The sequence below is a fragment of the Priapulus caudatus genome, unplaced genomic scaffold, assembly GCF_000485595.1.
Source record: "Priapulus caudatus unplaced genomic scaffold, Priapulus_caudatus-5.0.1 Scaffold947, whole genome shotgun sequence".
In the NCBI taxonomy this organism is placed as follows: Eukaryota; Metazoa; Priapulida; class Priapulimorpha; order Priapulimorphida; family Priapulidae; genus Priapulus; species Priapulus caudatus.
This window is the reverse complement of record NW_014578008.1, coordinates 123,705-137,842: the sequence shown is the minus strand read 5'-3', so window position 1 is coordinate 137,842 and position 14,138 is coordinate 123,705. Positions and strand designations below refer to the sequence as shown.

The 14,138-nt window shown below is 47.7% G+C and overlaps 2 protein-coding genes across 2 annotated transcripts in view; both read right to left on the bottom strand.

Moving 5' to 3' along the window:
• LOC106814580 (protein rolling stone-like) overlaps window positions 1-249 on the bottom strand; it is a 1,452-nt gene extending 1,203 nt beyond the window's left edge. The window contains exon 1 of the mRNA XM_014818922.1: window positions 215-249. The gene's annotated coding sequence lies outside the window, so the exon portion shown is untranslated. The remainder of the gene's footprint in view (window positions 1-214) is intronic.
• Window positions 250-12,156: 11,907 nt separating this feature from the next.
• LOC106814582 overlaps window positions 12,157-14,138 on the bottom strand; it is a 3,542-nt gene continuing 1,560 nt past the window's right edge. The window contains exon 2 of the mRNA XM_014818923.1: window positions 12,157-13,933. Coding sequence (XP_014674409.1) covers window positions 13,362-13,933 — 572 coding nt within the window. The 3' untranslated portion in view covers window positions 12,157-13,361. The remainder of the gene's footprint in view (window positions 13,934-14,138) is intronic.

The window sequence follows — 14,138 nt, the reverse complement described above, 5'->3', positions numbered from 1 at the left end:
TGTCAGCTATAAATAACACCGAATAATAATCCATGATTAACGAGATAACACCTATTAATTACTAATATTAACACCTTAATTACTAATTACTAACACCTAACTTACTAAATAGTAACACGGTAATTACTCACATAGCTAATTTAATACACCACTAATACTTGTGGGAAGCCACGTCCACGTCCGCCATTGGCCCGCCTACATCCGCGGCGCCTACCTTGCTTGCAATGGACACACAGAGACGAGCAGAGCACAGATAGTGTAAGAGCGTGAGTAGAAGGAAGCCCCAGTTCGTGAGGGAAGGTTCCCACGTTCCACGGTGTCCGTCGGCCGGTACGCTTCCGCTGTCCTCTGCTTCGTCGCCCAGGCGCTGACGACCGGTGCTGCCGGACAAACTCAGACAGCGGCTGGCGCTTGCGGTACATACTGAGCAGCTTGCTCTCACGGGGACCCACTGTACGGAGGGGGAAGCGGGAGAGAGAGGGGGAGCTGCGGCGCAGGGCCGTCGAGAGGAGGGAGGGGAGACGGGGAGGGCGTGGCCGAGGAGATGCGAGAGAGAGGGAGTGAGCAGAGGGGGAGGGGCAGCGAGGGAGGAAAGAGGGCGAGCGGGTAGAGAGAGATGGTGCCAGGAGAGGCGAGAGAGAGGGGGAGGCGGGGGTGAGGAGAGGCGAGGAGAGGGGGAGGGACAAAGAGGTTTGAGAAGGCTGAGAGAGAGGGAGAGAGACTGGGGGAGGGCGGAGGGAGAGAGAGGGGGGAGGGAAAAGAGTAGGAGGGGAGAGGGAGAGGGGTATGAGACGAGGTGGCTCGTCGGGTTCGAGGGGGAGGGGAGCAGAGATGGGGGGAGAGATGATGGGAGGAATAAAGAGGGAAGCGAGAGAGGGTGGGCTCTACGGGCAGCGACGAGAGCAATGAGGGCGACGGGGAGAGAGAGGGAGGGGGGGAGAGAGAGGGCTGCGAGGGAGAGCAAGGGACGAGCGCGGGAGCGGATGGGGGGAGAGAGAGGCGTAAGAGGAACGGTCGAAGAGAGAGAAAGGCCGAGGGAGGAGAGGAGTAAAGAGAGACTGATGCGGGGAGAGAGAAAGATGGAGTACGAGTGAAGAGAGGGAGAGAGACCAGAAAGAGAAAGATAAGATAAGAGAGATGTATATGACGCGCACATGTCCGTGTATTCACCTCACCGATATAGGAGCGAGTATCTTACAGTTGGCTAGGGCCTGCAACTATATTAATAGCTATACTGATATATATATATTATATTATTTATATATAATACATAATACTATATGCTCTTATAGAACGTTATAAACCCCGAAACAACACATGTGGTGGAAAGCTTATCAAACCAAAAAAGTCGTTTACGCGCATACGCTCACTCGCACTCGCGTGAAGGCACACTCACGCATATGCACATTTACTGACATATATATTCTCACGCTTACGCACGCGCGTACAGTTACGGACACATACACGCGTGCACGCTCACGCACGCACGCGCACAGTTACAGACACATACACGCGTGCACGCTCACGCACGCTCGCGCACAGTTACAGACATGTACACGCACGCGCGCTTATGCACGCAGGCACACTCAGACGTGACGCCATGTTAACATCGAGCCTGAGCATTTTTAACGATGGGATATTAATTGCATCATATTTCGCGCTTATATGTGAATATTTTCACGCTCTATATCCTGTTTCCCCCCCTAATACCAATATTAGCGCCGAAAAAACGAATCCATTACATCGCTATAGTTGCGTTTCCTGAACCGTAAAGCCTCTGCATCATTAATTCAAGCCGGATCGCTCATCAACGGCGATATCTTTCTTCCGTAACTACACACACAATTCCCTCTCCACTAATATTATATTTTGTATTAATAGTTAGTGATTACACTATGTATGCGCTGCGCATGCGCAGTATAACCTAGTATAGTACGGGTACCCATGATGGGATAGGCACATCAACTAGAAGATGGCCCAACCAAAACCTTAGATAAGGAAGAAAATGGCAGATGAAGAGGAAGACAGGAATCTCTAGTCCAGAGGAGCGTGCAGAGAGGTGCCTGTTAGATTAGGAGACATAATTCTTCTGCTCTGACGAAAGCTTCAGATACGCATGGAAAATGTGTCCAACCATAGACTAACAGATCCTTGTTTCGGGATAGGAATCGATCGGTGTCCGAGACAAGAATTTACTGTTCTGACAAACGCTTGAGGTGTTTACGTCACAGAAAGTCTATTTCTGCCTGAGTTTGCATCGACTAACATTGAATTTGCACGAAATCATTAGGATTTGGGAAATCTCAAAATATTGCGTATACGTGAATAAAACTCTCTTACATAACATAATGTACCGTAGTGCTAGAATTGTTTAAGCTTTTCAGACAAAGATATCCGTTCATATAGTCAATATATTATATAGTCATACTGCATAATAATCCTATTCTATATTACCATAAATCATGTGAGAGGGGATACGATGTTAAACTGGGCAAGCATTGACTAGCTATGCACCTAGCAACAGTTGCCAGGCAAGCGGATTTCGGGTTTAGGAAAGTATTAAAAACTTATAATACAAGAAATTAGTAACACAATTATGGCATTTCGTCAATAACTTAATCGCAACAAAATTTCGTCGCTATAATAATGTAATCTGTGTAAAAATAAATAAATGATAAATAAATAAATAAATAGATTTTCGTAGGATAATTAACTTTAATTAATTATAACGGGATTTGCACGTTAATTGCTAGCGGATAACAGACGACGGGGTGGAAATTCTACGCCCATTAACTATTGATCAGAAATGTTTTACTCCAATTAAAATGACAAATAATTAACTCTGAAAATCGATTGCAATTATGCGTGGGCTGCCAACAAGGTTCAGGGCTAGGCCGCAGGGCCGTAGTGGCCGCCACGGCAGCACGGCACTGCCGTGGCACTATTTTGACGACAAAAAAATTGTGCAGGGAACCAAGCAGCTGATTTATCTGACTGGACTGTCTGGTATTATTATTAATACTGATCAATTAGAGGTGTTATATCAGTGCTCTAAGATTTGGAATGTGTATTTAATATGACAATGTGCCTATATAAGGTATTGTGATTCAAATTCAAACTTCAAAACATACAGATGTACGTAGTGAAAGTATAAACGCAGATTGAAAATAGGCTTATTTTTCATAATTATGTACTGATACTGATAGTATATACAATATTGTAAACAACGTTTTATTAGTTATCATACTCATAATATATATTTTAGATACTTTGAAACCTTGTTCGGTTACGTTTTAGTTCATGTTAATTAGTTACGTCGGGACAGTGCCCGACTGTGTGTAGGCACGTGATCGTGTAGATGGTAATGTTCTAAATCCCGCGTTGTGTTATTGTTCTTAACCCTTTGTCTCGTTTCGTGTTTGCGTTTCCGCTTAAAGGAATGTCAGCTAGTTCCCCTGTGTCTGGTGAGGCGTAGTAACGAAGATAACACCAATGATGTCACAAATCCATAAGTGAGTTTTCCACGCACAATAATTTATTATCGCTCACGACACACTCGTGAGCAAGAGTCCTAAAATATATTAGCATAACATATATGCCTCTGTCCGTCCGTCCGTCCGTACGTCAGTCTCTGAGGTTGTCCGTCCGTCCGTACGTCAGTCTTTTCCAACACAGTGAGAATATATGCGCGCACACCTCTCTGGAGAGCTCCCAAGGTGTGTCTATATATATGACCAGCAAGGTGACGTCATATTATGATTCTACCCGCGTGTGAAACCACACTGCGTACACGTGCACAGGTTCTCCCCTAACAACGTGTTAAACATCTAGCAATCACGTCTCACTCACGTGTAGACATACGTGTACAAGACACTATGTTATTTAACTGCGCACGTCCGGTCTTCTCCGAATTCTGCCTTCACAGGTCCGGGTGTGCGTCTACGCAGTAGAATTAACATCCTGTGTGTTGCCTCCTTAGCTAGTCACATATATATAATTTTACCATGAATATTTGAAATTAATTACTTTACTAATCTACAAATTAACTGGGCACTGTTACATCTTTAGTCAAAACATCAGCTTTAGCTACATTCCTTTTTAAAATTTACAAATTGACCTTTTAAAATGATCAGAATTGGGGGTGATACTCCATTAGTAGTGTTCTCAACTTTAATGTCATTAATGGTCATAATAACATATATATATATGGTCATATATTAGTTTGTGGTTTAATGTCATTTAGGTTAGGGTTAGGTTTAGGGTTAGGGTTAGGGTTAGGGTTAGGGTTAGGATTATCAATCATTAATCAATAATCATTAATCATTAATGATATCAAAGTTGGGAACACTCCTAATGGAGCGTTAGCCAGAATTGGTTGCTTTCAACATAGCCTGAAAAATCAGGAAATGCCATTTCCAGGCTCTAAATTTCAAAAAATTTCCCCAGACCCCCAGCATGGGCTTCGCGACTGCGGCGTTCGCAGTGTTTCTGCCCGCACACACCATAACCGCCACTTGTGGTCTTATTACTGGGTGATCCTACATTTTTCTGCAGCAGCGCATTTTGGGAGGCCACTACAGCCCTTAGGCCTGTACCTGTAGGCCGATAGCCACATATCTAATAATAATATTATTACAATTCATGCTTTAACGATTGCTTCAGAAACTTTACTGATTTCGCGCAAATGTGTCATCGACGATGGTTATGATTATCGAGAACTCAAAGAAACGAAGACGGCTCGCAACGACTTTTGATTCGCAAAGTAAGGCGACACAAACAGTGCATACCTCACAATATATCTACTGAATGCCGGCTTCTTCTAAATGCCGAAACGAAATCACGTATCATGGCGTCGCATTCGCGAGCGTGGCTTCAGAACTCTTGAAGTTGTGTCTCGCTCGACAGAGGTAGACTTACACACACACACCACAACACACACACACACGTACACACACACACACACAACACACACACACACACACACACACACACACACACACACACACACACACACACACATAATATATATATATATATATATATATATAATACTACATAATCAAATCGAGCTACAGATCTCGTAGGCAAACAGCTATCACTAACTATAACAAGGTAAACTGCCAAGTGTAAATAACAGACTATATTATCCACCCCCGATGATATTGCACCGTGTAGGCCTACGTAGTTATAGTAGCGCAAGTAGCATTTATACTAGCGTAATCAAGCGCGTAACAACGCATGATGGTCACGTCATCTGACACTATATTGAACGCTCCTCATCTAATTCCACTATCATCCACGAGACCCCGTTAGCAAAAATAGCAGATAATAAAATCTAGTCATAGTTTCAACCTTGCTCTCATGATCACTGTTCTTCGTCATGATCACGACTACAGGCGAATGGGAGCTAGCGTGATAATTCGTAGAATTCACTTCTGATAATTCATGTAATTAATCCACAGTCTGGTGTGTATATAATCTTCAATCTATAATCGCGTTCCGTGAACGATAATTCAGGTCAGCAACACGCGCAGGTTCGTCTTCCTATATATAGCAGTGCGTTAATAATGTAGGCCTATACGCCGAATTTTTCGAGTACAGATATTTTCGCGAATTCAGACTTGACGGACAATTTCGCGAGTGGTTAATTTCGCGGTCGGTGAATTATGAATTATTTGGTACGAATTATTCGCGTGCTGTTATTTTCGCGGTCGGGGACGCGTTCGCGAAATTCGCGAAAATTAAACCACCGTGAATTATACAGCGAATACAGCGCGCAGGCTCGGGTTCCTATAGCCGCTATAGTGCGCTTAATAATTAGTGGATGCTGCGACAGCTTCCCTATATAGTGTCTCTCACGTGAATGTCTCTCTCGAACATTCGACCTTGGTGAATGTCAGCATGGCGCAAATTTGGCTCAGTTGGCAGCAGCTTGCTATAGCAATATAGCAATATAGCAATATAGCCATAATTATATAATATATGGCAATGTACGTATAGCAATATAATATAATATAATATAATAATATATAGCCCTACAAGCCGATGCTGCGTCTACATGCGACGTGCCATTGTGTACGATCGTCGTAGATTAGATTCGTTATAGGGAAAGAGAAAGAGAGGAAGGAGAGATGGAGAAGAGAAAAGAGAGAGGGGAGGGAGAAAGAGGGAGAGAGGGGGAGAGAGAGAGATGGCGAGAGAGAGAGATGATAGAGAGAGAGAGAGAGAGAGAGAGAGAGAGGAGGGAGGAGAGAAAGATAGTGAAAGAGAGAGAGAGAGAGGGGAAGAAGGAGGGAGGGGAAAGGAAGAGGGAGATAGAGTGCTCGAGGGAGAGAAGATGAAGAGAGTAGGAAAGAGATAAAGAGAGAGGAAGAGTGTTGGGTAGGGGAGCGAGGGTAAGACGCGAGAGAGAAGAAGAGAAGGAGAGGGGAGAGGGAGATAGAGGGAGGGAGACAGACTGAGAGAAAGGGAGAGAGAGAGGCAGAGAAAGAGGGAGGGAGAGCAAAGGAGTGTGCGTGCGTGCGTGCGTGCGTGCGTGCGTGCATGCGTTGCGTGCGTGCGTGCGTGGCGTCGGTGCCGGCGTGGTCGCTCCGTGCGTGCGCGTGAACGTCCGTGCGTGGTGCGTGCGTGCGTGCCCGTGCCGTGCGTGCCGTGCGTACTGCGGTGGGCCTGTGGGCATGGCGTCGTGCGTGCGTGCCCGTGCGTGCGTGCCCGTGCGCGCGTGTGCGTTCGTGCCCGTGCGTGCGTGCGTGCGTGTGCGGTTCGGTGCGTGTGCGGTTCGTGCTCGTTTCTCTCACATGTTGGCTAAACTAATGCGTCGCTAGCAGCACATTGCCTAGGATCTTATGTTGCATCTACGCCGAGGGCACGGCTGCTCGCCGGAGCAAGGCTGCGGGAGCTGCAGGCCATCAGCTGTAAATTCATAATCAATGCAACTCGTCCGTCCGTCCGTCCGTCGACGCGTCAGCGGCGTATAAGAGCTAGAGTCTCTATTCATTGTTGTTTGTGCAGCAGTGGGCGGGCGGCGTGCGCGTGTACTTGTGTGTCTGCAGACGAGGATTGGAAACGCACTTGCAGCCAACAGTTTACCGGCAATAATGGCGAAATAGAGTAGAGAAACATTTAGACTTTGATAGTAAATACATTTCGTGTTTACATTTTTTAGGACGTTTCAAGTGCCTGTGCGCGCGAACAACACTAACAGCGTGTGGCTGGCCTTATTACATGCCTCTAGATTAACCCTAGAATAAGACTTGGGCTGATATATATCGAGATGTAGAGATGGCGAGGCGGGGAGCGGGAAGAGGAGAGAAGGGGGATAGAGAGAAAATAAAAGTAAGAACGAAAGATAGTGGAGAAAGAGAGAGAGAGAGAGAGAGAGAGAAGGAGAGAGAGATAGAGGAGAGGAGAAAGAAGGACACAGAGAGTGGAAAAGCGTGGAGAGGAGAGAGAACAGAGGAGAGAGAGAGTGAGCGGGAGACGAGAGAGAGAGAGAGAGAGAGAGAGAAAGAAAGCGAGGGGGGCAGACAAGAAAGCATATCACACAGCGAGAGAGAGAAGCAGATAGAGATCAACAGAGCACATCACTCCAATGAATCACTGCAGACAATGAACCAGTCCAATCTCAGCTGCGGCACATCGGATACATGGAAGCCATGTCGATCGCACGAGGATGAATGAGGATGCAACAGACAAAGCAAAAAGCAGGGAAACAAAAACAGCAGCAAAACACAGACGGGTCTCAACCGTCGGCCACGGATACGACTGTATATATACCACACACACACACCACCACACACACACAACACACACACCACACACACACACACACCACACACCAACACACACACGCGCACACGCACCAACGCACACACACGCGCGGCGCGCGCGGCACACACACCACACACACCACACACCACACACAACACACACCACACACACAACACACGACACATGCATACTCACCTTGACTTCGTAGCGAGAAAAGCGCACCGTTGGTGCAATTCATCGATATCTGGTCGATCAGCAGCTTCCTGCTGCATTTGCTAATCCCCCCCAACACGGCCATCTTCCTGGCACGCAGCTCTAACGAGCCTTCACGCACAGATCTCTCTCCCACCTCCTCTCCTATCCTCTTCTTCCCATCTCCTCTCCTCTCCTATCCTCTCCTCTCCACGCAGCACTGGAACAACGGAGAAGGGCGGAGGAGGATGCGCATCCGTATAGCAGACGATAGCCGGCGAGCACTCGATATCACACGGCACTTGGAGCGTTTCAATAAATAAATCGAAATAATCGAAATCTATTTATTACCAAGTCTAATGTTTCATCTTCTGCTCATTTACTACTATTATTGCACGACAATTCTTGCAAATGCCGCCAAATGCTCATCAGCAACAAACGCTGCGCTTGCCGCATGGCTGCCGCTGACACTGCGCATAAATGTGTACGATATATTTAATGCGTCAGTGTGCGCGCCAAGTGCCTGTGCTCGATACGGGGCGCGCAGGGCCGTGCGTGGGCGAGCAGGCCGCGGTCGGTTCGCGTCTGGCTCACGCGAGGCCGAGGCGAAGCGTGCGGCATGCCGATAGATTGGAGTGTCTATATTCAGGCCGGATACGGGAGATTACGGTAGCCTATATTTTGCTATATATTGACTAATCGTGCCCCGTCGAGATAAACTCACTATTCACAGAGAGCTAATAGCGAAGAACATGTGTCGTATAGGTATCTAGAATTTTAGAAATTTAATCATTGTAATTCTACTTCCAGGCGCATATATTGCGATGCTAATTTCGCACTAATCGTGCGTCAATAACTCAAATATTCACAGAGAGTATATGATTAAGCGGTGTCGAGAGGATATTTGCATAATATATTTAGATACACTAGACATGTCATTAGCTATCTCTCTGGTGAATATGTGATTTATTGCGCGCGATTGTCAATATTTAGCAAAATATATGGCGTACGTAATCTCCGCGTACCGGCCTGAATATAGACACTCCGACTAGCATTAGTCGCGGCGTGTGTAGAGAGGAGAGAGAGAGAGAGGAGAGGGCGGAAAAGGAGGGAGGTGAGAGTGAGAGGAGGAGAGATATCGACCGCCCGCCGAATTATACTTATGTGTACTTATACAATGCCTATCAGAGCAGATAGAAGGTTAACGCGTTAACTAATTTATATATACTGTTATTTGAATCATGCGACAGTTGTTGATTGATGGTTATTTCTTTCTCAGCTCTACTAATCTTTCATTCCCTTCCAGTCCATAGACGCGGCCAGTTTACTATGACGTGATTGTTATTGTTGCATTATGTGATGACCCACACCTCAGTCTGCTTGTAGTAAATTCGTAGTAATGACGTAATGAGTCAGCGCCAACTAGCGGCGACCGGAAGCATTAGCACTTCGCGAGAGGACGACGGCAGTTCTGCTAATGTCTAGTCGGCGTTTCGACGAAATATCAGATTTTCACGCGCTATAATCTCAGGTAGTGGGGCATCGTAGGACATTGGCGTTGTGTTTATATGAACAAGGTAAGGACAGCCTAATCATATACTGCAAAGTAATCGTCAGAATAATAATGGGAAAGTTTTAATTCGACTATACGCTGCCCAGCATTCGTTAGCTTTTACCGTGTACGACCTCTCCTTTCTTTTATCTGCTTTTGCGATTTATATATGTGAGACGCATCGGGACCTTGGACACGGGAGTGAAGAGCCTGCGGCGACGGGAGGGGAAGGGAAGGCAGGGAGGGGGAAGGGGAAGAGGGACCCAAACGTCCACGTGGAAAAGGGGAAGGGGAGGGGAAGCGGGAGAGGGAAGAATGGGGGAGGGGAAGGGGAAGGGGAGTGGGAAAGAGGAGAAGGGGAGGGGGCAAGGGGGGAAGGGAAGGGGAGGGACGGGGAAGAAAGTGCGGAAAGGGGAAGGGAACGGGGGAAGGGGAGGGCCCCCCCCACTCCCCTCCCACACGTCTTCGTGTGTTGGAGACTCTCCCGCCGAGCAGAGTGACTAACACTCGAGGTGAGCGCCGGAAAGCGCGCCGTTGATGTTACTCGTTAATGATACCCACCACCACGCGGCAGATGGTCTGTTCACATACAGCACTGCGTACGAATCACCAGGGCGCTTGTGCACACATCAACCACCACAGCACACACACCCGCCCAGCACGGAGCAAGCCCCTCGCCGGAGCACCCCCCATTCCCACCCCCACCAGCCACCACAACTACCACACACACCACCAGACAGCAGCAGCAAGCTAGCACCCACCACCCGCCAAGCAGCAGCATGATTACCAACACCACCACCAGCCAGCCGCGCGGTAGCGCCCAAGCAGCCCGCGGAGCACACCACCCCCCCCAGCCAGCAGCCGCGCGCAGACCCACCAACACCACACACACACCGCCAGCCGCGCGACACAGGCCACATCACCCACACCCCCCATCACACCACCCCAGCCCTGCTCACGCCCCTCCCGGCACCCTCACCCTCAGGCACACCACACCCCCAGCACCCCCGCCTCGCAGCCCCTCAGCAGCAGCCCCCCTCAACCCAACGTCCCCTACTCTCTCGAGTAGCACCGCCCATCCTAGCGCAGCAGCACCACCCCGCCCACCACACGCCTTTCCGGCCGCGTCAGCAGACCATCGGCAGGCAGAAACAGCCGCAGCATCACCACACCACACCACCACTCCACCACACCACCACCACGCCCACCCACGCCACCAACACACCACGCAGCAGCAGCAGCCAGAGCAGCAGCGGCCACCACGCACCACACACCACCACCACCAGCGAGCAGCAGGACAGCGCAGCGCACGCACCACCACCCCACCACACCACACACCGCAGCGAGCGAGCGCAGAGCAGCAGCAGCGCAGCAGCCCACCCCCACCACCTCACCCCAACCACCACACCCCACCCACCGAAGGGCAGCCAAGCGCACAACAGCAGCCAGCAGCAGCAGCACCCCACCACACCGACCCAAGCGCGAGCAGCAGCAGCACCACAGCAGCGCCAGCAGAAGCAAGCAGCAGCAACACCACGCGCGGACCACACACAGGCAGCAGCAGCACGCAGTGACTGCGTGAGTGATTTCAGACTGTCGCTCGGAGCTGACTGACGTGCAGATGTGGAACGCCCCCCGGTGCGCCAAAATTTTTTTCCCACCTTCGAGTCCGGCACAGCAATCAGCGCATTCATTCACTCGTACTTTCTCGAGAGCACACAATGTACTGAATGCTATACCACCCTATCTAACTTAACCCTAACAGAACCCTAGCCACGTAACCGAACCTAACACTAACTAATATCCAACCAGTATATAAGACCATTTATTACAAAACACTTATCGGGATGGTTGGTCCGCGAACTAAGTGTGCGCCAAAAAAATTACGACGCTCCCCGCTACCGGCTGTGACTGCGGTCGGCGCAGCGCGTTCTCTCCCACAAACGTCGATGGCGAGATGTGGTAGTAAGAGCTCCATCGCTAGTCTCCTACTACGCAGGCAGCCACTCAAGCTCTGACTTCGAATCGGAAAACCGGACAATGCTAACGCCGACGCATTTCTAAACGAACGGTGTTATATTGGGTCATTATTAAGCGACAAACAGATCCCGTGTTATATTGCGTGTCATTATTACGTGTTATATTGCGTGTCATTATTACGTGTTATATTGCGTGTTATTATTACGTGTTATATTGCGTGTCACGTACGTGTGTTAACATCATTACACGCGCACGCATTACATTACCTCCTGATTACATCATTACATTGTACATACTCATTATGTTGTTACAGTATCACTTTATTACATTGTACATACTAATTATGTTGTTACAGTATCACATTATTACATTGTACATACTCATTATGTTGTTACAGTATCACTTTATTACATTGCACATACTAATTATGTTGTTACATTTATTACATTTATTACATTGTTACATTAACACATTATTACATTATTACATTGTAGATACTCATTATGTTGTTACAGTAATACTTTATAACATTAACACATTATTACATTATTTGTTGGGAAATCATATCAATTGATCCTGACCGCAATCGGGGACTTACGAGAGTAAGTGCTGTCTCCCCCCCTCTCTCTCTCTCGCTTTCTCTCCCCCCCCTCTCTCTCCCCCTCTCTATCTCTCTCGCTCTCTCTCTCTCTCTCTCTCTCTCTCTCGTTTGTCTAGCAGAGGGGCATGTAGCGGACAGCTGCAAATACACACGCTGGCCCGCAGCCAGCAGTATTTAGGAACGGACACACATGCCGTGCTTCGTAAGTGCGTTCTTGTCGGTGGTGTCTGATTCATAGCCCGAAAAAACTCGTATAGTCGGTCTCTCGACGCAAGAAACATCTATATCCGAGAAAATCACACGAGCGAACCAAGGGGGAAAACGCGCCGCGGTAACTTTCCCAGTACAGTTCAGTACACGACAGTACAGTTCGGTACAGTGCAGTAGAGTTTCGTATAATACAGTACAGTGCCATCTTTGTGTGAATAGTACTTCAATTCGTTCGTAGCTTCTCTCGTAACACTTGAAAACAACTTTCGTCTGGCCTATCGCAAAAATCAAATCGCATATAATTCGCTCGCACAACACACCCGCTAGCGAGCGAACGAACGCGCGTGCGTACGTGCGTGACTGTCAGAATAGTTTGATTCAATCCGAGAATGCTTGAGTAAACAACGAACCGATAATGGAGCATAATTACATAGGCCTCTCTGTCCGACATCTGTTTACACTGCGGCTTAAGTATTAGAAATCGTTAGAAACTGCTTTTATCACGTTGATCGTACACGCTCACACACGCTAATTGCCTTACCGAGACAACACTCCACATCTAAGAGCAATTGAAACTTCCGCGTGAGAGAACTACGAAGGAAACTACAAGGAATACGCACAACGTAAAGTATAAAACTTCCCTGGATAGCGTGTTTGATCTGCAGTGGCACCGAAGCGTATTTACATACACGGAATGTTATAGATCTATCGCGTTCGATAACAGCATGTCGACTAAAAACTGTAAATAGCAGATAAAACTGTAAATAGCTGTCTGTCGAAACTTCATCAGAAATCGATTCGTCTGTTTGTGTGTTACTGTGGTTTTGTGTGTTATTGTGGGTTTGTGTTTTACTGTGGGTGTGTGTCTTAGAGTGGGTTTGTGTTTTACTGTGGGTTTGTGTGTTACTGTGGGTTTGTGTGTTACTGTGGGTTTGTGTGTTATTGTGGCTTTGTGTCATATCTTGGGGTTATCCAGACGTCACGAGAGACACGCGTGTTGCAAGCAACCAGCCTACTTCATCCTCCGATATTTAACTGTACTAAATGTCCTCTAGTCTAATCCTTGATCATGGCGGATTTACCATTATCCTTTCCGTATTTTTCTGTAATCGTTTCGGATTTATAGTCAACCATTCCGAGTTTATCTTCATCCGTCTTGGATTTAGCATCAATCACTCCGGATTCATCAATACCATTTTCGTTTTTATCTTCTTTGTCCATTCCGGATTTACCTTCATCCACTTCGAATTGATTATCACTCATACCGGATTTACCACCACGAATTCCGTTTTCACTGTCATCCATTCTGGATTTACCTTCATCCATTCCAAATTTATCATCAACCATTCCGGATTTACCATCACGAATTCCGTTTTCATCGTCATCCATTCTGGATTTACTTTTATCCATTGCAAACTTATCATCAGTCATTCCGGATTCATGATCACCAATTCCGTTTTCATTATCCCCGATTCCGGGTTCACCATTAACCGTACGGAGTTTCGTCCGGGTATCCTTCTGCTCGCTCGCGACCTCTGGCGACGATTGACGGGACCTCAAACGCATCTGACCACCACTGAGATCCCAAGGTGCGGAGTAGAACTCATTCTCCGATATGAGACCATCAACTGAAAATAATAAGGGAGGACACGCGGGGAGTTATAGCACGTCTCTGACAGGCGGGGAGTTATAGCACGTCTCTGACAGGCGGGGAGTTATAGCACGTCTCTGACAGGCGGGGAGTTATAGCACGTCTCTGACACGCGGGGAGTTATAGCACGTCTCTGACAGGCGGGGAGTTATAGCACGTCTCTGACAGGCGGTTCGCATCGC